This window comes from Meriones unguiculatus, chromosome 14 (assembly GCF_030254825.1).
Source record: "Meriones unguiculatus strain TT.TT164.6M chromosome 14, Bangor_MerUng_6.1, whole genome shotgun sequence".
In the NCBI taxonomy this organism is placed as follows: Eukaryota; Metazoa; Chordata; class Mammalia; order Rodentia; family Muridae; genus Meriones; species Meriones unguiculatus.
In genome coordinates, this window is record NC_083361.1 from 87835108 (window position 1) to 87861374 (window position 26267).

At 45.0% G+C, this 26267-nt stretch overlaps 3 protein-coding genes across 3 annotated transcripts; 2 read left to right on the forward strand and 1 right to left on the reverse strand.

Annotated features, from left to right (window-relative positions):
* Nucleotides 1–7815: 7815 nt before the first annotated feature.
* Nucleotides 7816–8827, forward strand: LOC132647060 (olfactory receptor 52I2). The gene has a single exon (XM_060366278.1). It carries the CDS (start codon nt 7832–7834, stop codon nt 8804–8806), a length of 975 nt encoding a protein of 324 aa, XP_060222261.1. The 5' UTR covers nt 7816–7831; the 3' UTR covers nt 8807–8827.
* A 6387-nt stretch (nt 8828–15214) lies between these two features.
* On the forward strand, nt 15215–16177 carry LOC110540268 (olfactory receptor 52I2-like). The gene has a single exon (XM_060366221.1). It carries the CDS (start codon nt 15215–15217, stop codon nt 16175–16177), a length of 963 nt encoding a protein of 320 aa, XP_060222204.1.
* A 1532-nt stretch (nt 16178–17709) lies between these two features.
* LOC110540264 (E3 ubiquitin-protein ligase TRIM68-like) lies at nt 17710–23659 on the reverse strand. The gene is given in 7 exon segments (XM_060366279.1): nt 17710–18171; nt 18174–18383; nt 18572–18672; nt 19201–19223; nt 19632–19892; nt 21229–21324; nt 23234–23659. Coding segments are annotated over 7 exon segments (1446 nt in total). The 3' UTR covers nt 17710–17842.
* Between the last annotated feature and the right edge of the window lie 2608 nt (nt 23660–26267).

Sequence of the window (26267 nt, forward strand, 5' to 3'; positions counted from 1 at the left end):
AGATATCTTACAAAGTTTCCCTAGTAGTTTTCTCTATGGCTTTTTCAGGGGTCTTTAGCGTTACTTAACCATTCTTTGCCCCTTCCTCTATCTTGCTTTCCCATCCCTCACCCCCTTAATGTATCCTGCTTAATTATTACTCTTTCTCCCTTTAGACCATTTGTGATGTATCCTTCCCTCCTTTGGAATCACTTTCATGGCCTGTTACTTGTTCCCTGACATCTGTGGGCATTCCAATTTAAAACACACAAATCTAAAGGTTCAATACTAAGATATTATATATGATGTATATGAAAGAGAACACATGGCATTTATGAGTCTTTGTCACCTCAGTCATTATAATGCTTTCCAGATCCATCTATTTACATGTAAATTTCATAATTTATTTTTCTTCATAGATGAATGAATTTTCAAAAACTGTATGTATCACATTTTCATTAGCCATTCATCATCTGGACATCTAGGCTGTTCCACTTCCTGGTTATTGTGAGCACCAGTGCATAGTGATGCTGACCAAGTATCTCTGTAGTAAGTGGTAGAGTCATTTGGGTGTATGTCAGGAGTTGTATAGCTGCATCATGCAGAAGCTCTAGCCACAGCTTTTTTAGTAATGTCTACACTAACATCCACAGTAGTGGTCCCAGTTTGTATTCCTACCAGCAGTAAACAAGGCTTCTATTTTCCTCACCTCCAAGAGAGCATTTTAAAAAGTCTTAGCCATTCTCTCTTTGAGTATGATGAAATTTCAAAGCGGTTCTTTAATTTCTTTTTTTTTTTTTTTTGTTTTTTGTGTTTTTATTTGGAGACAGGATCTCACTGTGTAGTTTGGCTGTCCTGGAACTCACCCTGTAGGCCAGGCTGGACTTGAACTCACAGAGATTCGCCTGACTCTGCCTCCCAAGTGCTGAGATTAAATGTGTGTGTCATCACTGCCCAGTTCAGAGCAGTTTTATTTTTCAGTTCTCTGATGGCTAAGGACATTGTACTTGTACAATCCAGGAAACTATAAAGCAGCCATTGGTGGGAAGGAGGAAGAAGCACTCGAACATAAACTAACAAACAACTTAGCCATTTCTATTTCTTCTTTTGAGAATTCTGTTTCATTTCATGCTTCATTTTTCAATTGAGTTATTTTTTTTTCTTGGTGGTTCTGTAGGCTGCCTCTTCATCCAACTGGTGGTGTCCTTGAAGTCCGAAGATTTTAGTTTTGTGATGTTCCATGTGTCACTTGTTGGTCTTAATTTCTGCACTACTGGAGTTCTATTCAGAAAGTTATTACATGTGCTTATGTTTAAAAATATATTAAATTTGTGTCTATAAATTGAAAGGTGTTTTCTACCTTACCTTCTCTGCTAACAGATTCAGGGTATCAGGATTTGTATAAGGGACCTTCATCCACTGGAAATGAATTTTCTACAGAGTGAGAGATGGCTTCATCCCTTTACACGCTGCTATCAAGTTTGACTAACATCATTAATCTTTTATCCCATGTGTACTTTGGGCCTCTTTGTCAAAAGATCAGGTGGGTGTAAGGGCTGCGGCCTCGTGTCTGGATCCTCAGTTCTAGCTCATTGATCAACGTGGTTTTGTGCCAGTGCCATGTCATGTTTAATAACCACAGCTTGTGGTGTGGCTTGAAATCAGCAATGGGGATGCTTCCTGTGGTGCTTTTATTATTATTAATTTTTATTGTTTTGGCTATTCTATTTGTGTGCATGTGTGTGTGTGTGTTTCCAGATGAATTTTAAGGTTATGTTTTCAGTTTCTGTAATGAATAACATTGAAATGTCATTAAATATATGGACTGGTTTTGATAGACTGGCTTTCTTCACAATGTGAGAAAAGGAGTTCCCGATGTATTCTCTGGCAGGCAGACAGATTGGGAGAGGGGCCATGACTAGGTAATAAAGGCAGTGAACTTCCGATGTGGCCAGCTTCTTCCTTACCCTCTAGACCTGCGACAAAGCCTGGCAGCTTAAAACAAAGGCTTTGTAAGCTCTTGTCTCTAATGGGCAAGACTCTTGCTGATGGCCTGGGTCAGGAAGTTAAAGGCTTGATCCGGACATGTTACACAACAGCTGTGGGCCAATCAATCATCCCGTCTTTTTTCAAACTGACCAACCAGAAATTAGGGGAGGAATACTCTTCAGAGTCTTAAAACAAAACAAAGCAGAACAAAACAGCTCTTGAGAAGAGACTGGATATTTGGCTTTCCAAGTACGCTGTGTGAAGGCTCTTAATCTCTATGTGAGTCAGCACACATAAATAAATGCTTCACCTGCTGATTCTACCTGCTCTTGTTTATGGTGCTCAAGATTTCTTCACTGCTGCCTGCTGAGCTTGAGGTTTTCCCTTCTTTTAAATCTTTAATTGGCAGGGAAAATGAACCCAATCAAGATCCCCAGACCGTATTCAACAGTACAAATCCTAACAATCTATGTGCATTGGAGGTCTCTCTGTCTTCTGGTTTCAAAATCATCAACTACTGTCTTATTTTTCACACATTTTCAACTGTGCCTGCTAGGCAAGCCCTCTCCCGCTGAGCTATCTGCTCAGTGCTCACATAACACTTCTTTGTTTTTTAGATAGACTCTCACTGTGTAGCTCTGGCTAGCCTGGAACTCAGTAGGTAGACAGGCTAGCCTTGAACTCAGAGATCTTGTCTATTCAAAGAGAACTTGACAACAGAATGTCATGAGAGATATTCAATGGACAGAGGCCATCGTGACTCTCCAGGAGACACTGAGGAATGCTGAAGTGAATTCAAGATATCAATTATACTGTTAGTCTGAGCAGATGTTAAGCAATGGGAGATGATGACTAGACTCTAACTCTGGAGACTCTAACTTCTTAGCTCTTAGGACTTCTGTTGCACAAAATCTGTTACATGTAGACATCACAATGGTAGCAAAATCAGAGAACTGAGGATGGAATGAGAAAACACCTCAAAAAGAATCTCTCTGGGGGCCTCATACAGGTTTTCCATCAAACCTTTTATTTTCTTCCTGTTTAAGTACCTGACTGTTGTTTAAGTATCCTCTGAGACCTGAAGAAACAAAGCCTGCTAACTCACTAGGAATACGACTCCTCCTGCAGTCTGGAAAGATCCAGAAGGAACACAGAGAAAAGCCAGTACTCTGGAGGATTTATGGTGTTTAGCTGCTGGGAAGAGGCCAAAAGACCTTGGGTGTCCAGGGAAAAAGCAGGATGATAGAGTAATGGGAGGAGGGATCCCAGTGGGAGGTCTTTGAAAAGGATAGTTCTCATCTTGACTCTCCATTGTTTTCTTTGGTCTCCTGTGATTACTGCTTCTGAGAAGGGTCCTGAATAAATTTCATTTCTGAAAGAAATATGTATTACCCATGCATGGATAGAGAAAGCTAAGTGAACAAAACTCTGGCACATAAGTCTCTGAAACAGGAAGTTGGGCTGATGCGGCCCCAGATCATGATCACCCTGGAAGGAAAAGCTCAAGACCTCTGCCAAAGTGTAGAGGTTGTTCAGGTTTGGAAGGTACTGCTAACACCAAAGGCTTCTGCTGGCAGTGACAGATGGCGGAGATGGGAGAGTGAACAGGAATACAAAATTACTTGTGTTTAAAGCAAAAAGAAGGAGAAGTCCAGCTTTGGAAAAATGGGGAGACAGTTTTTAAGACTTAGAGGAGCTATGAGAAAAGACTGTGATATAGGCTGAGTGTCAGTGTGTTTGAGCTGTGGGGAGAGGCATTGGGGCAGGCACACAGGATTATCATTGGCAGCACTTTCACCTTAAATAGAATTTAAAAACTAAAGAATTAAGGAGGCAATTACTGATGCTAAGAGGAGTCACAAGGGTGTCAGCAGATCTTGGATTGAGGGCACTGTTAATCTTCATGAGGAAAAAAATACTTTATAATAGGTTGAGTGAGATAAAAATTCAAAGAAAAATGATCAAATCAATGCTCATTCTTGGAAAAGGCTTTAACACATTCAGCTTTCTAAGAGTCATGGTGGATAGGAACAGTAAGTAATTTAGAAGATCATAGAAAAGTGTGATGTGGCTGTCAGGGCTGGAGAGAGGAAGAGTGGGCAGCATGTGGGCAGACCAGGCCCTTGGCAAAAGGGTGGATTACTGTCAGACAGCCAGGAGAGAAAGGTCTTGGGTCAAAGAAGAACGGGGAAGTGAGAATAATGGCTCTTCGGTGTTCTCCTCAAATCTATAGGTTGTCATGATGAACCGTGCATTTGTGGTGCCCAGGGCAGACATAGCCTCTTAGAGGATGCTGCAATGTTTTCACTCTTCAATGCCGTTCTGTTTTGACTGCTTTCAGCTGTCCTCATCTGTTCTTCTACTGAGGTTGTCTCATCCCTGCGGCTACACAGACAGCAAGGTTCCTAAGACCCACCATGTGGAGCTTATATCCTTCAGTCTCCGTCATTAAATGGCCTTTCCCCAACTCTGTCTGTTTCAAAGTTTCATAATGTGCATTGAGATCTCACACGTTTGGTTTTGCAGATAATTCCTGAAGATTTTGTTCAAGGTGGCTGCCGGCGCCTGGGTGTTAGGCCAATTAGAGCTTAACTGTCCAGGACTGACACTGAAATGGCAAGTGTCTTTCATACAGCCGGGATGAAGAAGCAGGTAAGGGTTTTTCTAGTGCTTGGATAACAGAGAAAATCTCTGCTGCAGCACAGGGGATTTGAGTACAGATGCTCACATGTCTGAACTCTACAATTATCCAGGGAGAGACCGGACACATTGGAGAGAAATTAAAGAGGGAACAACTGAGTAAGAATATGGAGCTTAGTCTGGAAACCTTTACTGAGTAGAGGCCATGGGATTTCGTGGCTAGTCTGCCTAGTCTCAGAGCTTGTGAGCCTAGATTCTTTTTGTCTATTACTGAGAGAACATAAGCCATGAAACTGGTGTGATAACTTACGAGGCTGAGGTTTTAGTGATGCAATATTTAGATAAGGGGTTTGGAGAAGGAAGCTATTTAGACTTAAGATAGTCTCGTCCAATTTTGGGATCTCGAGTCTAGTTCTGGGCTAAGCTGACTTTCCATGTCTGCTGGCTGGACCGTTGAGAATAACAGGCTAAATAGTGAAAATATCAACTTAACTGGCAAGGAGATTCTCATCATACCCACTTCCAAGCCGTCCTCTCATCTTTGGAAGAAATTTTATACAAAAGCAGAACCAAATAACACTTCACATTCTTTGTTATCAGAAATGCGTTGTTGGATAGACAGGCAAGTGCTCTTTCCACTAAAGTGACAATTGAAACAATCACTCTCCCCCCAAAAAAGAGAACAAATTACAGATTAGAGCCTCATGTGCATATCCCTGGTGAGATATCTTCCAAAGGCAGATCAAAGGGTGACAGGAGAAAACCTTCAGGCAGTGCATGAACAAACTGTAATTAATAAAAATAAAAATAATTTAAAAAAGGTCTCCGAGTCACATTTATCCACTTGAGTTTGTGATTCAGAGCAATTTATAGGGTTAATCCATGTAAAATAATTAAAGTTAGTCATACTTTATTGAACACCTGAGTACCAAGCACCCTGCTAAATTCTAGTGCATCAATATGGGGAGCTCTGCAGTGGCAGCTGACCGGAGGGCCGGGGGGAAATCTTCAGGGGCCGGCGTTTAAATCTGCTGGCTGCAGCCTGGGCACACCAGCAGAACAAGCAATGTTGGTTCTTGTTTTCTAAATCTTATTGGACATCAGCTGTGCAAACCAGTATAATAAGCAATTTGCCTAGCTTTTCACATAAGTTCAGAACACCCTTTTGATATGGAGATGATTGTTTTTATCCCACCAATGTGAGAGTTAAGGGTTGGAATGTTTACATGATTTGATCAAGGCCAATGGCTAGCTAGTGACAAGCTAGGTTTTCACCCTGCACAGTAAGATTTTTGAGCCACTGTTGTTAGCCACTTTGTTTTTCTGTCTCTCCAATAACACATTTTGCATGAGACAACAGCAGGGATTTTGTGCTGTGCTTTTAGAGAAACTTAGGCTTTCTAGAAGATCCACCAACATTTCCAGGTCTGAATGATACCATCAAATCAAACGGGAGCTTGTGTGATATTTTCTCGGAATACGGTGGGTTTGAACACACACGCGAGTGCCACATGAAATCACGGAACATCAGCAACCTAGAGGGAAGGGAAGTAAAGGGGTGCAGCATACGAATGCGATGCTAGTGCTGATGTCAGGACATCGGGAAAGTCAGTGCCTATTCTGTGCCCCGGCAGTACCTGAATGGGGAAGATGCAGGGCAAAGACAGCCGCTGCCAAGGCTGGAGTGTGGCTCCTGGACTTGCTGAGGGTAGATCTTTTCTTTACCAAAACTGTCCAGGTGAATCTATCATACATTCTTCAGGGGTAAGTATCTGTGGTCGTTTACTCGACTTTAATGCTGTGTTAAATGTACTGCTAGGAGTTAGAACCGGAAAGACCTAACGGGAATCTCAAATTGACTGTATGATGTAATGTGATATTAGGCGAAGAATCTTCTCATTTAAATGCACAAGCACATTGTTTTAAATGAATATTTGTTGTATATTACCAATGTAGAAATTTGCTCATAAATGCTGTTTTTCACTAAAACCTGGCTTACTTTCACAAGGATAACGTTTCCTAGGTCTACGGAACGCTTTGGCAGTTTAGCATGAAAAGGGGCAAAACTCACTGAAGGCACAGAAAAGCTATGGAAGGTTCATCTTTATGTGTGTCCAAGATGTTAATACGTAATTATTTAGTCTAGTAATTGAAACTACTTCAAGAAAATTGAGCCTCAAATTTAGAAAATTTAAGTAATTAAAAAACACTGTCTGTTATGAAAAGTGATTATGTCATTTTCTAATGGCCTTATTTCTTGAACCTATATTTTCCATGAAATGCATTTTTGACTGACAAAATGTTCTTTCACCAGTTCTCTAGGTACTATTCCAAGGAGTTTATAATATGATGTGACCTCAGTAAGTCTGTTTAATTGAGCAATCATGAAAAAGGGGCAAATTCTTCTAATAATTCATTATGCTGAAGTAGCTGACTATAAGGAATACATGATCTCTCTCTCTTTTTTTTTCAATGCAGTTTATTCAGGAACCTTGAACAATCATCTGACCCCCTGGGGAAAGCCAGCCCACAGCTTAAATAGCCTCTGGGTAGCCAACCCAGGCGTGCCACATGGGCAATGCAGATAGGTCCACATACATGGAAGCAAGCCAGATCTCTTAACTTTGTTCCACAGGCTAGGATCACACAAAATTACAAATAAAATATGCATGCTTTAGTGTATACCATAAGCCATAGGTAAACTACTGGAATCATCAATATGAAATCATTATGGATCAACATGATTTCATGAAAACTTGAAGTAAAAACAAATATGTAGTGCCTGCATGGGAATAGGTGGAAAGAGGGAGGGGGCAGAGAGAGACAAAGACAAACAGGAAAAGGGAGAGAGAGAGAGAGAGAGAGAGAGAGAGAGAGAGAGAGACAGAGGGCAGCAGAGAGATGGATAAAGACAGGAATAGAGGGAGGGAGGCATAAAGAAAAAGACAGACAGAAACACACACACACACACACACACAGAACAGGAACTGCTTGAAGAAACTGAAGAGTTGATCTTTCAGATGTGAACAGGTATTAATGAAGCACAGAATCTTTACAGAATTTACTTTTTAATATGCTAATTTTTTAGGACATGAAAATACCACCAAGGTGAAAATATCTCATCAATTTGTGAATATCACACACAAGAACCCGTTTTTTAAGACTGTCACTTCTCTTAGAGTGCCTTATAAGTTAACAGGAGATGACAGCAGTCTGACCAGTCATGCTGGGGCCGTCCCACAACCACACAATGGAGGCCCCTGGCACCTTCTTCCTGGTGGGCATTCCGGGTTTGCAGTCTTCCTATCTTTGGCTGGCCATCTCACTGAGTGCCATGTACAGCATAGCTCTCTTCGGCAACACCCTCATCATCACTGTGGTCTGCATGGATTCCACTCTGCAAGAGCCCATGTACTTCTTTCTGTGTGTTCTGGCTGCTGTGGACATTGTTATGGCCTCCTCCGTGGTACCTAAGATGGTGAGCATCTTCAGTTCAGGGGATAGCTCCATCAGCTTCAACGCCTGTTTCACTCAGATGTACTTTGTCCATGCTGCCACCGCTGTGGAGACAGGGCTGCTACTGGCCATGGCTTTTGACCGCTATGTGGCCATCTGCAAGCCCCTACACTACAGGAGAATTCTCACGCCTAAACTGATGCTGGGAATTAGTGCGACTATCACTGTTAGAGCTGTTATTTTTATGACTCCCCTGAGCTGGATGTTGAGCCATTTGCCGTTCTGCGGCTCCAGCGTAGTCCCTCATTCCTACTGTGAACACATGGCTGTGGCCAAGTTAGCGTGTGCGGACCCCATGCCTAGCAGTTTGTATAGCTTGATCTTTTCTTCCATCATCGTGGGCTCAGACGTCGGCTTCATTTCTGCCTCTTATACTCTGATTCTCAAGGCAGTTTTTGGCCTGTCGTCAAAGAATGCCCAGCGGAAGGCACTGAGTACATGCGGCTCGCATGTTGGGGTCATGGCACTGTACTATCTCCCTGGGATGGCATCCATTTACGTAGCCTGGCTGGGACAGGGCAAAGTTCCGCTGCATAGCCAGGTGCTCTTAGCTGACTTGTACCTGATCATTCCGCCTACCTTAAACCCTATTATTTATGGTATTAGGACCAGACAAATCCGGGAATGCACACTGAATCTGCTGATGCATTGCTTCTGTCACCAATCCACTCAAGGTTCATGAACACAGAGCTTCTCATACCTCACACGTTCCAGCCAACTGCAAAGATGTCTTTGAGATCTTTGCACATGGACTGGTTTCCGGGTGTAGCCTGCCCTTCCACAGCACCTCAACTTCTCACTACGGTTTGACTGACTGTTTTCTTCTGGTTTATTTATCTAGAATGACACCAGACTGAAGTCTGTGCAGAGAATGTGACTTGGTGTTTTCTTTCTGTGTTTTCAATAATCTTTATTCCAATCTAACATCAGTCCCTATGTTGACGAAAGTTACTGTTTGTTACCTTTCTCCTTGCTAGAATTTTCTTAGACTTGCTTCTCTCCTCCTATTATTTTGTGGTAGAAACTGTTAGATATTGCTCTCTGGTTCACTACTGAATTCATTTTATTTGTTTCCCGGAGCAGAAAACTACACCTAAAACAGATTTTAGTTTGTCTTTTTAAAACTCAAGGTCAGTGTTGCAAGCCCCTTTCTAATGAATGAGTTGGAAAAGAAATGTGAACCATAGTAAAAAAACAAACAAAAAAACAATTCACAACATGGGATGAAGAGAATAATGCTCTGGGTTCAACTCCCTTCTGTTAGTCACACAGTTTTATTGGGGGGGGGGAGACACATATATTTGATTCTTAATGAAACTGAAAATCTTAGTAAGATTCACTTTCTGGTGTTGGAGGTTGGTCAGATGATTATATTACTGGTCCTCAAGATCTGTTTGCTTCCTGGATACGCCAATCTTTGTTGTGTAAACCTACCTGATTGGTTGATTAAACGGCCTATACCTGGGCAGGGCAGAATGTGATAGGGTGGCTAAGGTTCCTGGGCTTTTAAGGATGGGAGAATCCAGGAAAGAGACAGACAGATGGGAAGAGAGGAGGCAGGAGGATGCCAAGATGGGTTAACATGGAGAAAGAACCACATGGCCTGGGAGGGAGGACTCCCAGGATGGCGTTGATGGAGAAAACATCAAGATGAAAAATACAAGCAAGTGTATTTGGCTTCTGGATGCAAGGTAGACCAGATGAGGATGATTAAGGCAGATGACATTGGATGGGGGCTGGGAGATGGATGGTGAGGTTATTGAGATTTTGTAGGTAGAAATATCTGCCCAGCCCAAGGTAAATAAAGCAATTATAAAATCTAACGGGTGTATGTGTCTTATTATTTGTGATAGTGGGTCAAATAATACCACCACAATAATTATAGGGCTAATAATAAACTTTATATAGCCCAAACACTCATTTTTATTTACTACCACACTCTGACATTAAAATTCGAAGTGCCGGGAGAAACTGCAATAGCAAGTTGGCTGTCACCTTGATTAGCATGACATGTCCCCATCTCTCCCGATCGGCCTTGGTTTTAAGTCTATCAAAACCACCGGTGTAGAACTGACATAAAGACAGAGACGTATCAGTGGGATAGAATAGGCAGCTCAGAGCTCAACTGTCAGGTATATTTGGTTGACAGATCTGACACTGGTCACGGTGATACAGACACCGGACATCCAAATGTAAACTATTAGAGGAGATCCTCACACGATATGCAAAAATTAATTGAAAGAAATGTAAAGAACTAATTGGAAGATTGGAAAGCATAAAACTAGAGAAAATATTTAACATTGCAAAGATTTTATGGACATGATATCTAAAAGTGAAGGCAGCAAAATTGAAAAACAGATGGAACCACAAAAAAAAAAAACCAAACAAACCAGAAACAATTTTGTGTAACAAAAGACAAAAACAGACACCATAAAGAATGAAAGAAGATATATTCAAATTATGTATTTAGTAAGAATTATTTTCCTAGTAAGTGATGAAATCCTACAATTCAACAAAGACAAAAAAATTAGATAGTCGAACCGACACAGACATTTCTGTAAAGGTGATGCGCAAATAACCAGCTAACATATGTGAAGCACTTTTATCACTGATCATTAGAAAGGTGAAAACTAAAACTACAGTGAGCTAATACATTTGATCTGTATGTATGATCACAAAACCCAACCCAAACCAAACCAAAAAAAAAAAAAAAAGTAGCAACCAACTGTGAGTGAAAATATGGATAAACTCAGACCTCTGCAATGTTAGTGGATAGTAATTGCGATAGTAAAATTTCTGTGGCAATAGTAATGTCATCTATGAAACATGAAAGGCAGGATTCACGAAGGATGCAGCAATCCCACTTCAAGGACACTCACAACCAACGGAGACCAGGGTCTCCAAGCCACACTGGCTTCACGGTCTCACGTGGATGTGCTCACTGTGTGAAGCCAGTGAAAAGAGTTCTGGGTAGGATCTGAAGCTTCATTCCTGGTCTCGGTAGCTCTGTGCACTTCTCCGAGTCTGATGTTCTTCTGTGAAATGTGGGTGTAGTGACAGCAGCTGCCACAGAGGACTGTGATAACCAAATGTGGACATCTCAGGAAAACACCCATTAGAGCAGCAGGTCTTAACCCGTGGGTCATGACCCTTTAACAGGGGTTGTCTAAGACCATGGGAAATATGAGATTTTTTTCATTACTATTCATAGTAGTAGCAACAATGAAAATAATTTTATGGTTGGGGTCACCACAACATGAGGAACTGTATTAAAGGGCTGAAGCCTTATTAAGGTTGAGAACCGACGCTTTAGAGGTTTTGGAATATTGAAAAATTAAAAAAAGTAATCGGGGATAGTGAGAGGGCTCAGAGCATACAGCACTTGCTGCCTGGCAACCTCAGTGAAAGGTCCGGGACTGGAAATGACGGCAGGAGAGGAGAGTTGTTTTCTGACCTTTACAGTGCACTGAGGCATGGGCACGCCCACATAATATACACAATAATAAATAAGAAAATAAAATAATAAATAAATAAATAAATAAATAAATAAATGTACTAAGAAAAAAAGAAACTGGAACATTTGATTTTCTTTCTAGATGTATGCTTTAGCATTCGTTAGTCTAATGCTTAGGTATCCTCTGGGACTAGAGACACCATTCACTCTCCAGGCTCCAGACTTCTCAGCGCCCAAGGGACTGAGCACAGGAAAGAGCCGGTCTCTGGAGGAGTCTCAGTGTTTGGCTGTTGGGCAAAGCCCAAGAGAATCAGGGTCCAGGGAAGCCAGGGCGACAGAGTATCTCAGGGGAAAGGGAGTCTCCCAGTAGGAGGCATTTGAAAAGGACGGCACTCCATTGTCCTTGGTCTCCTGTGGCTTCTGTGATGTCACTGCTTCTGGAGAGGGCCTTATGTGAATTTACACATCATTTGATGTGAGAGATGGGGACAAGGAAGCATCCTTAATCAGAAAGTAAATCTTGCAAGAGGAAATCTGTTACGTGGAAAACTGAATTAGGAGCCCAGGATTGATTTAAGAAGTCTTTAGGCCAAGGTCACCTCAGAACTAAGATTTCAAGTTCTCTATCCAAGCGTACAATCTGACGTGGCCGCTCAGCTCGGAGGCATTGCGGATGCCCACAGCTCCCTCTGGAAACGATGCGAGGGATGGCGGGTACAGGAGGGGTAGGTAGGTAGCATTACTGTGTTCAAAACAGAGGAACGGAAAGGCATCTGCAACACTGACGTGGTACATACAGAATTTTAGGTCCAAGACTGTGAGAAAAATCCATGCTGTAGGGCCGAGTGAGGCTCTGTCCGGGTGTAGAGGGAGGCAGTTAGGGATATGAGGTTATCACAGGCATCAAGGCTACATTCCAATGAAGGGCGCAGAACTGCCTTCATCTGGAAAGCATGTTAATTACGAATCCCTCCATCCTTTATTTGGAATAAAATATCACCTCCTATCCTATGACTTAGTTATTGATTTTAAATGGTTTGCGTAGGCCACCTTTTCATGATGGACCCTCCAGATATCACACGCATCTTCAGGGCTTAACGCACCCACTGCATGGATGGAGGTGTCTCAGGAGCTCTGGGCCTGGGCCTGGGCTTTCCGAAAAGAATTCACCCCAACAAGCAGGAAGCAGTTGTGGCTGCCTGCTCCTGCGCATGTTGAGAGGATTAGCCTCTGCACCTTAGGTTTATTTATCTTAGAGCAGGTGTTTTGAGTGACCCAAAGAGCCAATTGAAAAGTAGGCATACAGGAAAAGATGCTTAAAATGTTACTGGATTCACAACAGATCTTTAATGGAGGTCACTACTGATGTTTGCAAGGAAAATTTAAATACTTTAAAGAAGAGATAATTGATCAAAACAAATGTTCCTTAGTTTGAAAAGACTGAAACCACACATACCTCTCTTGCAATGCTGATAAAGAAAGAAAAATAATATGAAGGAAAAAAGTTTTGAAAAAGAATATCATTAACTTGAAACCGCGGTGAGCATCTGGGGAGTTATGAGGTGAGGCTCCCAGGGCTGGAGACAGGAAGATGAAGCAGGGCCTAACGTGGGGGTGCCCTCGGGTGAAAGGTGACTTCATACAGAGCAGCGTCCGGGTCAGAGGGGAACGAGTGTGGGCATTCTGAGTCCTTCACTTTTCTTCGAGTCTGTAGGCACCAAAGCTCAACCCCCAGCCTGTAGCATCCTAAACATAGACTGGGTCTGAGGGATACCCAGCACATTTTGCACTCTTCTCTCGTTTACTTTGGAGTTCTTCTCAGTGTTGCTCTCATAGGTCAGTGATGTCTCACTCGCTGAGTCTGTACAACACAGGTCTTTATTGACAGTGAAATGGAAATTGTCATTTAGGTCAATCGGTCTCACTATACCTTTATTATCACTAAGGTTTCCGTTTCGTGGTTTATCTAAAAAAGACCATATATAAATATCAAGCCTCAGAAACCCGGCTCCCTAAAAACTCTTGGTGATCCTGCACCAATGTGGCATCGGTCAGCTCTCCAGGAGGAAAGCTGAGGGTAAATGGACACCATGTGGTAAGGATGGAGAACCAGGTAAATGCTTGTCTTATGTTTGAGTAACACAGGAAATGTCTTCTCTAGCACAGGGGAGAGAATTAAAAATGAGGTAAGTAGATCACAACTTATGCTGCAAACCCTAGTAATGAGGGGGTTGTGGGATGTGACGCTACTCAAACTGATCTCGAGGCTCTTTTCATCGAAGGCTGAAAGGAAACGTAAGAAACACGTCCTGGGCCACATCTGAATATTGTGAGGTCAACACCTGTCTTGTTGGTGATACGGCAGCCTGAGGCAAAGTCCTCAGAGACGCAGTGCTCAGGCCCCGTGGGCTTAAGGAAGGAGACCAGAGGGGCATAATGTGGTAAAGTTTGCAGTCAGTTAGCTCCTTAGGTCAAACTGCCTGTGCATGTCCAAGAGAGAGGATTAATTTGAGAGGAGTCAGAAGAGATGGTGAGGCAGGAGTGTGTTCTACACAGAGTGCGCTCACCACACCCATCCCTATGCCTAACCCAACTCCATTTTGGTGTCAGCATTTAGAATGACAGCAGAGCCATATACACACTGTTTACCTGAAGAGAATGGCTGTTGTCTTGGTAGAATTTTTTTAAGGTTTCTTTCTTTTTTTTCAAGACAGGGTTTCTTTGTGTGGCCCTGGTTGTCCTAGAACTCGCTCTGTAAACCTGGCTGGCTTTAAACTCAGCGATCTGCCGATCTGCCTCCTGAGTGCTGGGATTAAAGGTGAACCCTAACACAGGCTGGTGGATTTACTTTTAATTTTAGTCTGTGTTGTACTTACCCACTTTTGTAGACTTTGGAGTTAAACGGTGAAGCAGAGAAAGCCAGGCTTATTTTTAAATTTTCTCTACTTTTTAAAACTAAATACTCTTTATAGCCTTCCATTTAAATTTCAAAACACCAATGATCAAATTAAGGCATGGACAGTTTATGTAACCTGACCAAGGCAAAAGAGGTAGCAAGTGATACATAACGTTTTTAGTGTTGCGGGTGTGACTCTAGTAGCAATATAATTGGCTCCTTTGCTTTCCTGATTCATGGTGCTGTAGGGCCAGCAGGGCATCTGCAGCAGGGCAGAAGAAATACATAGAGCTTTGTTTTATATTCTAAGAAAACGCCGTACTTCCCGATGATTAGCCAACATCTCCAGACAGTGATGCCACATGAGCAAGAATTACCCACTAGAAAATACAAGAAAGACCTGGGTGGAGCATTAGGACTGCCGGCCCTTACCTTTCTAGGTCATCCTGAGACATTTTATAAAAACCTTGGGACGGTTTCTAGTTTTACCTCTTCATGCAACGTAAGAGACTTCCTAAAGGAGGGAAATCAACAAATGATTCTGAACAAAGCATAGAATCTGTTAACACAGAGAACCTTGATGAAAATGGGAAATGGAGCAAGATGGCTTAGTTTGTGTTCTCTGATTCTGAAAACGCTACCCCGACACTGCGGATTTGTCCATGTCCAAGCCGGAAGACATCAGATGGCCTTCCGTTGCCTTCTCTTTACACTGCAATAGAAAAGCCACCTAAACTGTGATGTCAGGGCCGTCCCACAACCACACAGTGGAGGCCCCTGGCACCTTCTTCCTGGTGGGCATTCCGGGTTTGCAGTCTTCCTATCTTTGGCTGGCCATCTCACTGAGTGCCATGTACAGCATAGCTCTCTTCGGCAACACCCTCATCATCACTGTGGTCTGCGTGGATTCCACTCTGCAAGAGCCCATGTACTTCTTTCTGTGTGTTCTGGCTGCTGTGGACATTGTTATGGCCTCCTCCGTGGTACCTAAGATGGTGAGCATCTTCAGTTCAGGGGACAGCTCCATCAGCTTCAACGCCTGTTTCACTCAGATGTACTTTGTCCATGCTGCCACCGCTGTGGAGACAGGGCTGCTACTGGCCATGGCTTTTGACCGCTATGTGGCCATCTGCAAGCCCCTACACTACAGGAGAATTCTCACGCCTAAGTTGATGCTGGGATTATGTGTGACTATCATCATCAGAGCTGTCATTTCCATGACTCCCCTGAGCTGGATGTTGAGCCATTTGCCGTTCTGTGGCTCCAATGTAGTTTTCCATTCCTACTGTGAACACATGGCCGTGGCCAAGTTAGTATGTGCGGACCCCATGCCTAGCAGTTTGTATAGCTTGATTTGTTCCTCTATTATTGTGGGCTCTGACATGGCCTTCATTGCTGCCTCCTACATGTTGATTCTTAGGGCAGTTTTTAGCCTGTCCTCAAAGAATGCCCAGCTGAAAGCACTAAGCACATGTGGCTCTCACGTGGGAGTTATGTGTCTTTTCTATCTCCCCGGGATCGCATCCATATACATAGCCTGGTTGTGGCAGGATGTAGTTCCCCTGCACACCCGAGTGCTCTTAGCGGACTTGTACCTGATCATCCCGCCCACTTTGAACCCTGTCATTTATGGTATTAGGACCAAGCAAATACAGGAGCGAATGTGGATGCTGCTGACCTGTTTTTCTAGACAAGGCTCATGAACATAAACTCTTCATACATTCAGTTTCCTACACAAGTTCACAGGCGTTTTAAAGATTCCCGGAGCTAGACTGTTTCCACTGTGTGTGCAGAGTCCAAGAGGGAGCTGTAAAGACTGTGTGTGAATAAAATTTCAATTTTCAGTGAGAATGATATCAAGATGAGGTGATTACAATATTCTGATGTTTAATAATGTCATTTAACTTGTATATGCAATGCAGGGTTGAGAACATGAGGCAACCACAGGATTGGTCCCTTTCCATGAGCAGAGCCAGCAAACTCTCCCACATCCCAGTCTTGCCACTTGTGGGCTATTTTTGTGCAACTTTCCCTGACATGACAGCCACTCTAAAGTAACAGTTCAATATATAATCTTAATTCCTGTCATTATTGAATGGATTGGCTTTTGTTTAGTATGATTCTCTCCCCACACTTTGCTCTCCTGTACCTTCCAGGAGAACGTTAGACAGTTACATGAACCACTTAAATGCTCCCAGTGGCATCAGAAGATCCTAATTTAACCCCAACGAGCTGCTGGACGGGCTTTCCTTCCTTCCTGATGACTCTATTTCTTCTTTGCTACTATCTTGTTTTCTATTTTGAGGCCACAGTCCTCACTCTAACCTATCATGCTATCAGATACACAGTATACCTCCGTGGCCTCATGTCGGTATGCCCTTGTGACACAGTGTGGCACGGGTACTTTTTTTTAAAGGGCTCTGCACTGCTGGGAGGGGCTCCCAGGAACAAAGTTGCAAGTTGGGAAGGCTGCTGCATGCAGCATCTACTCTTTGCCCTCCATTATCTACAGGGAACAAAAGCACTGGATGGATTTTGAGTCTTTACAATAAACAGGCGAGGTAGAGGAATGTTATTTTATGCCAGATTAGAGCCCGTTTTCCAAACAGGACACCCAAATTCTCTCAGAAACACGTTTCGGACCCAAGATGTAATAAATGACAGGCCGACGACTTGTGATTGGTGAATTGAATTTGTCAACTTGGTTTCATTTGAAAGTGAAAATCATTTTACAACCTTTACAACCTTAACCCCAAAGCTCTGTATGAAACAACTTAGTTGTTTTTCAGCCTCTTTATACAGAAAGTAAAAATAGAAACAAGGCCCCTACCTTTTCAGATCCTGCCCCTTAGAGAAAAGACAGGCCCAGGGCGCAGGCCCGCCCACGTTCTCAGAGAGGACGTGTGGTAGGAGTCTCTTGGGTGAGGTTAGGGTTTGTGTGGTAGCAGCAGGGCCTCATGTGACACAGCACCTGGCCTCGTCACGACAGTCAGCGCTGGACACCTACATGATTACTTTGTCTCACTGGAAGAGACGTTATTTAAAAGCTTTTCTGCAATTTGCATTTGTTTAATCATTGGCACTCGCTTAGTTGTGGAACCAGGGAGGAGGGCTATGATCTCCAGAGTGGTCAAAAGTCTGTTCTTCCAGTCCTGTTTTCCACCTTGGATCACAACACTTCTCCGGCTAGGGCTGTTTTTCTGAGAGAGGCACTGACGCTTTGGTCTGATACCAAGAGGCTATGAGGTAGGACCAAGAGGCCCTTGGGTTCTAGGCTGGGTCCAGGGGCATGCTTATCCATGGAGGCACCCTCCAACAGCCCTGGGTACCAGGCCAAACTCCAGCATCAGGTTAGTGTGGTGGCACTCCTAGCTTTCCCCGTCCAGGGTACAAATGGTGAGGGGAGTGGTGTTGTTAGTGCCAATGCTGTAGCAAGGACTGAAATAGGGCAGGAGGCGGCCTGGGAAGGGATGACGGGGGAAGGTAAAAATGTGGGAGCCACCATCAGTCGCATTGTAGAAGGAGACATCGTGAGCCTCATAATCTAGGAAGACTCCCACCCGGCGTGGAGGGGCTGACACGGGCAGGAGGGGCTATCCATCCGTGCCTGCCCGGTACTCTGCTCCGTTCCTCAGCCTCATCACCCAGAAGCCATAGTGAGGGGATAAACAGACCACCTCCTTCCGGTCTCCATTCCCCCCAGGCCCCATTCCGACCTGTCTCCAACCTCTGCCTCCCAGTAGTGCCGGCCCGAGGAGATGCATTGGCTGCCCAGGACAATGTTGTAGCGGTAAAATCTCTCAGGATTGTCGGGCAGGTTCTGCTGGGGGACTCCATAGCGCACGCTTTTCCCGTCCTTGGACACGACAAGGCGGGAGTAAGCTGTGTCCGGATCTAGGCGCACGTCAACTAGGGGAAAAGATCCTAGGGGTGACACTGATACCAACAAGGGGACAAGTCGGAAGTCTCTGATGACGACAGAGTTCGCAGCAATGGGAGGGGTGGGGCTAGATGAAGCATCCAGCCTGCACTGAGCCATTTATCTCCGTGGGCGGAGCCCCGCCCCCTGCCCATCACAGTCCCTAAGAGTCTAATACCTGCGAACGCCTTCAGGATCTCTCTTAGTCCTACAACACGACAGTCTGTCTTCAGCTCCAAGGAGATTGGTTCTGGCCGCTGCAGGCTCCAAGATTTGCTCCTGCAGGAGAGGGTGTGTTTTGGATGCAGGAGTGTTAACTTGGGCCCCTGGAGCCTGCGTCCCCAGGGAAGAGGGGCTTGGCCAGAGCCAGGCACACAGGCTGCCCTGTCTAGCGAAGCAGAGGAGGAATGTCAGGCTTGAGCTTCAAACTGTTTGTGACAGGGAGCGAAAAATACAGCTCCCTCTTGTGGAAAAAGTTCAGTATTGGGGACAGAAGAAAAGTAAGGGATGTGATGCAAAGGAGAAAGGCTGATATTCTGAGTTGGAAGACTCATGTGTCATATTCTTGGACCACTTACACGAAATAACATACTTCAGCTTTACTTAAAATTCTTACTGGTTATACTTGGAATGAATTTGATTAAGTGAAAAAAAAAAGGTCAACAAATCTTCAGGCAATATAATGTAAGGCGGCGCGTCAGCTCTGCCTTCTGTAGGTACTCAGTCTATAGCCCTCTCCAGGTCCGGCTCTGGTCAGGCCTCCCTATCCCGAGGGGCTTCACAGAGGCTCTGAGGATCAGAACATACCTGTTCACGGCTTCCTGAATACCCTAGGAGGAGAAAAGAACGCAGCAGGTGAGTGTGCCTGGACGAGGGGCTTTCTCAAATAGGGCTGGGGAGCTCATGGGAGGAGAGCAGAGCGGACCCGACCAGGCTGAACACCTCAGGCTCCATCCCAACACGGCCAGGATGGAAGGGACTAGAATGCTGTCATGCTATTAGCCTAAGCCCCTGGTGCCCTCCTGCCCCTGGCTGGGCGGGAATGACCCAGCCTGTGGGAATATCAGCTGGAGGCGGACAGCGGCCTCAGGGGGTAGGCAGTGTGAGGACAGGGGGTGGGCAGTGTGAGGACGGGGGTGGGCAGTGTGAGGACAAGGCTCGCGAGGGACTAGCTAATGCGGTCTCCCGAAGCCCAGCTTCAGTTCTGGCTCCGGTGTGCGGGAAAGGCCGCTCCACACCTGCAGCATCCAGCGCACGGGTCTCTGGGACCTTTCTTCCAGCTCTGCAATCATCCTCCACACGACCCAGCTCTGCTGGGCGATCTTCTCGCGCCTCACCTCCAGCCTGTTTGCTGTTTCTCCCTTCTCCTGCTCCAGCCTAGCCTGAGCTGCAGCTGCCTCCTCTTCCGCCCGCTGACACGGCAGCTCTTTTTCCTTTAGGAGCTGCCGATACTTCCCAAACTCCCATCGGAGGCTCCGCTCTCGTGTTTCCATCTGTATCTGTGGAGCCAAGGCGGGAGTTAGCACTGATCTTGTCAGTGTAAGAGCCATGTGGGATGCAGGACAGGGACGGGTGCAAACACACACACGTTGGAAATGCTCTGGATTGACCATGTATTGGGCGCTATGGAGGCAAAGACAAAGGATCCAATTTTCCTACCTCCCTGCCTCCCCACAGCCCCGTGGAATTATGGTCCCTTTCACAGGTAGACTAGTTTCTTAATGACTTGGATTTTTTCTCAGTTCTAGATCATACACATATGAAGAGACATTTTGGCAATGAGATCTAAGTCTGAACATGAAGTTCATTTATGTTTACATAAACATATATCTTGCACATACAACCTGAAAATAACTTTGGTGTGCTTGACACGCACACATTCTGAGGAAGTGAAACTTTCTTCTGCTTTTGCTAACATGTTGGTTATAAGACACTTTTGGGTTTAGGAGCACTTAGATTTCACATTTCTCGATGAGTGACATTTAACCTGTACTACTTTTATCAAGCCCAGCAAGATGTAGGACATGCTCCTTTTTTCTTGAGACAGGGTTCCAGTAGCCCCACTGGACTATTAGTCTCTAGGTAGACCAGGCTGGGTTTGAAACTATAGCAATTCTCTGCCTTTGCTTCCCAAGGGCTGGTTTACAGGCATGCCCCACCATCCTGGTACTGGATACCATCTTGGTAAGATGCAGAGGAGCAGGCTGGGTGGAGGTGGTGCATGCCTTTAATCCCAGCACGTGTAGTAGGCAAAGGCATGTGGATCTCTGTAAGTTCAAGGCCAGCATGGTCTATAGAGTTGAGTTCCAGGACAGCCGGGGCTACAGAGAGAAACCCTGTCTCAAAAACCCAAACCCAAACCCAAACCCAACCGAAACAGAAAAGGAGGCAGACTACCTTCCATTTTCAGAATAACAGCCAGATGGTTTCACAGATGGTTACTAAGAATGGATGGTAACTAAGCTGTTGGATAGTTTTTCTTCTTGCTGATGTTTTTATGCTTATTGTACCATTTTAGGTCACTTTGCTGTTACAGTATCTCCATCAAAAGTTCCGAGAGTTTATGCCTCTTCGGAAACTGCTGCTTGACAGCCACTCTGCAAGCTGCACTCCCACGAGCTCACATGTGCGAGGCACTGTTCCTCCTCATACACGAAGATCTGAGGTCGGAGGCCACTTCTACCTCCAAACCTCTATGCTGGACCTGAGAAGTTATGTGGCCTTAAGTAAAGGGAATCCTAAGGCCCCATCTCTGCCTCACAGCTATGGAGAAGCCCTCACTGTCGGCTCTAGAAGAGAGGGATGACTCGAACCCCTTTCTCAAGGGCAACCTGCCTTCCAGCTGGCAGCTCGTTCCTTCTCGCTGACTTCCAGCTTCCAGGCTTCTTCTTGCTCTTTTCTTAGATGTTCCAGAGCCTCCTGGAGTTTCCACTGCAAGAGACAGAAAGCTCCTGAGTGTGACCCGTCATGATGCTACTGCAGACATTCTAGGCTGACTGAGGCTTCTTGGTAGCTGATGGGAACAATCTTCCTCAGGCAACAGGTTGGAAAAGCCACCAAGAGAAAAAGGAATACCACAGAAGGCACAGGCTCTGCCCGTGTGACGCCCAGGGAGGGTCTTTGGGTTGAGAGTCATCTTAACTCCCACAGTCTCCAAGCGTCCGGGAAGGTGAACAGCCAGACTTTCTAGGAAAAGGCTCCTGCCCTGGACTACACTTATTCTCATTAATTTTGTTCCCTGTTATTTCCCAGAACCTTGCTGCTGAAAGTGTGGTCCATGGCCAGGAGCATCAGCATGGCCGAGGCTTGAGTCTTCCCCAGTCATCAAATGAGAAGTGGAACTTAGCAAGCTGCTTGGGTAGTTCTGATCCACAACAGAGGTAATACCCTTTCCTGGGAAAGTAATGCAAAAGATTCCTACGGCAAAGGCAAAAGTAGTCAGCTCTGACAGCAACTTCTGATAGCAGCCACGTTTGCTGAAGAATTACAAAGTGCCAGCTAGGGTTCAAACATTGCACATGCACTAACATTGCTGGGGCTCAGCTGGTGAGGCCTGTGGGGAGGTCGGAGCACACTTTAGGAGGTGGAGCCTGGGTGGATTAGATCACTGTGGGACAGGCCTGGAGGCCTCACAGCATGGCCTCACTTCCTACTCGTTATTCCCAACTACAGATATCCTGTGACCAGTCGCTTTTGCTCCTGTTCCTGTGGTCTTCCCACCATGATGCCATGGATCCCTTTGAACTGTGAACCAAAATGATCCTCTTCTCCCTTATGTGGCTGCCGCAGGTCTTGTCAGGTGTTTGATGACAGCGGCAAGAAAAAGAAATGGTATAAATACAGTGCCTAGATGTTGGTGTCATCACCATTTTACAGAAAGGAAAACCGAGGCTCAGGAAGTGACCATCTAGTGGATGACAAGGCTGGGATTTAACCAAGCTCTTACCCTCCGTGTCAGAATGCTAATGTGCCTCTCTGTTCTAAAACTCTCAAAACAAAACAAAGTATACACATGTTTTAGATCTTTGTCCTGTGGAGAAGAATGCTGATTCAGAGGATTTGCCATATATAGTTACATTTTAATCTTAACTTGAAGAAAGAGAATTAAGACATATCTGGGTAAAGAGCAAGGTGGGGTCTGGAAGCCGATCGCAGATGTTAAAACAAAAGCAGTACATACAACAGGGATGACTTATCCCAAAGTGTGGGGATGTATGTATGTATGTATGTATGTATGTATGTATGTATGCTGCCATGCTTCCCGCCATGATGACAGTGGACTAAACCTCTGAACTGTAAGTCAGCCCCAGGTAAAGATTTTTGTTTATAAGACTTGCTGTTGTCATGATTTCTTTTCACAGCAACAGAAACCCTAAGACATCTCTTTTTAAAGAATTTAGCCCAAAGACAGAAAAGACCTGATAATATGGATGCTGTATGAATGCATGTTTAGCATGTAAGCGTGGCTGGCAACTGGCGAATCAGTCTGAAGGACTCATCTCTGTTCCTTTCCAGCCCCTAAATAATGTATCTTGATCCAAAATTACTAAGCCTGAGTTGGCTATATAAAATGAAGCGGTTAAGATGATTCAGCTAATACCAAGTACCTAGACATGGCCTGAGTCGGGTGTAGGGCCCTGAGATGTGATATTGAGGAAATGGAAGAGAAGAAAATCAAAGATGATTATGAATAAAGGAAAAGTTATAGCTCAGAATATTAGATGCAAGGAACTGTAGCTAGCAGGAGCCAAAGGGATCAGCTCTCAAGACAAGCTTCTAATACAGAGACAGCAGAAGAGAGGCGGAGGAAAGGCTGGAGTGGCCCAGCTTTACTGTCTACCTTATCTTCCCAGGCAACATCCTTTATGGGAACAACACTGTGTGCTTCGTGCTCTGTGGACTGGTTGCAGGCCTCGCAGGCTAATACATCGTCCTCTTTGCAGAACATTGTCAGCGGCTCCTTGTGGAGCTCACACACATCAGTCTTTAGTCCCATTTCCATACAGAACCCTAGCAGACGGACTTTCTCTACGACACCGGCCAGCTGCCAATTGGGATGTAGTTTCCTCGGCTGCACAGGTGCTCGACAAAGGGGGCAGATGTAGTCTAGATTCTGGGCTTCTCCCGGGAGCTTCCAGAGTCCAAAGAGACAGCCGTGGCAGAAAGCGTGGCCACAGCTGACACTCACAGGCTCCCTGAGGAAGGTCATACAGATAGGACAGTTCAGTTCTTCCACAATGGCTTCCACTAACACTGCAGGATCCATGGTTCCAGTAATAGTCGTCTCAGAGGATGAACGAAGGCTGCAAAGAAGAAGAGAAGAAAAGAAAAAAAGCTATTTGTTCAATAGTGATTCTCCTCTGTCTAGTCCCAGCGTCCCCACTCTAACCGTGCTCCAGAAATCAACATAGTCTCTCCCGGTCCAGGCAAGTTAATATTAAATGTGATGCTCCAACCTTCAGGAAAAGGCCACACAGTACCATCAGCATTCCCCTGGGGTGCCTGTGTACGCTTATATCCTTTAAAGCGCAAAGACAGAGATGCCAGCTCAGCTCTCCCGCTGCACTCTGAGGAGTAAATGAGCAGTGGCAGTGCTCTCACTGTGCCTTGCACATCAGTGTCCCCTGCATCACCTTTCCCCCATTCACTCCCGCGCCCAGTCACGGTCCTCAGCATGCGGTGATGCGTCCTACAAGCAGAGGGCCAATGATGTCGCCTGGAGGATAAAAACCAGGATCACGTAATGGTATGTTGATGTCTCCTGATGGCTTCTGTCCAGGCCACACGTGGGTGTGGAGCTTGACTGGCCAGCGGCAGGCTTCTCGGCACACTTGACCGTCTAAGTTAACTCACCTTACCAGTCTGTGTTGCTAGCTAGGCTATGCAAAGGGAAGATTCCCACTGCTTTTAAATGCCGCTGTAGCTTCAGGGCCTAAATAGTGCCACTGACTAACCTACCAGGCAATAACTGCTGAATATATGCCTGTCAAAGGGAGGCGTCAGGGTCAGGGGATAGTTTCTAAACCCCAAACGCTTATGTGCCAGGCAGGCTCTGTGCACTTAACATGTGTAATGTGAGTTTATTTCACAACCCGAAATGGAAACCATTGTTGTTCTCATTCTGCAGCTGCTTGGCCCTGGTCTCCATTATTCTACTTTGGAAAAATCACCTATGTTTTCCAGCTTCAGGGTTTAAGACAAATTCAAAAGCACAGAGGAGGAAATCGCTGAGTTCAGTCCCGCAAAAGGGCATGTTGTAGGGACCAGAGCAGAGAGTCTGTAGGACTGAGACCCACGCCAGCAACAGGCCATTCCCTGTCCTCATTCTCCTTGTCGTCTGTTTTCCTGCCTCTGCTGTCTCCACCAAACCACGAGATCCGGGGTCCTAAGATCCAGTTGTGCATAATACTGAACTCAAGGTTTGGCTGTGGTTCCCTGCACACAGGCTCTCCCGGAGCGACCCCGCAGTAAGCACCTTCTTTCACTATCCCCCACCCCCGCCCCCGCCACTTTACTGAAATGTTGGGGATTTAACAATTCTCAACTGCTAGGCAGACACCCTTTGACTGGTTCAAATCCCCAGCTGCACCTTGTGCCAGACACGGACGCATGTCTGTTCGTTTTACCCTACTTGGGATCACGCTGTTCTATGATCCCATTGCGGACATCACTGACCACCAGCCTGTCCCTTTCTTAATTCTAACACTAGAAATTTGCTACGCAGCATATTTTTCCTCACAATATTCCTAATGCCATGGTAAATTTAATACACATAGAGATATTTTCAGGTGTACGCACTGTATGCTAGATGCCAAGAACAGTGGCTCAATATTTGTTAAATGCATGAGAATTAAATGGAAATGTTGAGGTCCAGCTGATGGTGTTGATATCTTCATCTAAAGCAGCGTGTGTGTCTGTGCGTGTGTGTCTGTGCGTGTGTCTGTGCGTGTGTGTCTGTGCGTGTGTGTCTGTGCACATGCGTGCACATGCGTGCACTCTGATGTCGACAGCACCGCTTAGAACCACAAAGAGCAACGGAAGAACCAAGACATTGCAGCCAGTCCTGAAGAGACTTGATAACCTAAGGTCAGATGGAAGGAGAGGAGCACCTCCCCTATCAGTGGACTTAGAGAGGGGCCTGGAGGAGATGAGGGAGGGAGAGTGGGATTGGGAGGGAACAAGGGAGGGGGCTACAGCTGGGATACAAAGTAAATAAACTGTAATTAATATAAAAATAAAAATTTAATGAAAAATATTCTTTTTAAAGAAGGCACATACCTTTTCCCTCATCCAACCACACAGACACGCAAGACACAAATAACAGGCAGTGAATCAGTGACCTTTTTCCTTTGTACTCCCAAGGCCTGTTCTTTTTCTGATAGTGGGCTTTTACTGAGTAAGCAAGAGACAGTACTCACTGATAGCACAGGAAGGAACCAGAAAATCCCCAACTTTTAGTGATGTATTTATTGTTAGAATCTATACTCTTTGAATCCCATGCTAATGTCAAAGCTCAGGCCATGATTGAAATTCTTCAGCGTAAGGTCCAAAAAGTTCCTGAAAATAAATGGGACCATCGGCAAAGTAGAAGGAGAAGTGGGGACTGAGATCTGAGCTGAGCCTCAGCTTCATGGCAGAGAGAAATGACTGTCCTTATGTCACAGCGGACAGATTACTCAAGTTAGACATTTTAAAAACACGAAGTCAGCATGAGTACAAAGGGACCTGGATTATGAGACATATATTCTCTGCTTCAAAGTCAGCCAAGTTCTAGTGCATTTAAAATGGTTAAGGGAGACATCTTTTTCATGCCTAATTTGACTCTCTGATAACAGGACACCATAGGATTCTTAGGGAGAGGCTTGTGTTTATGA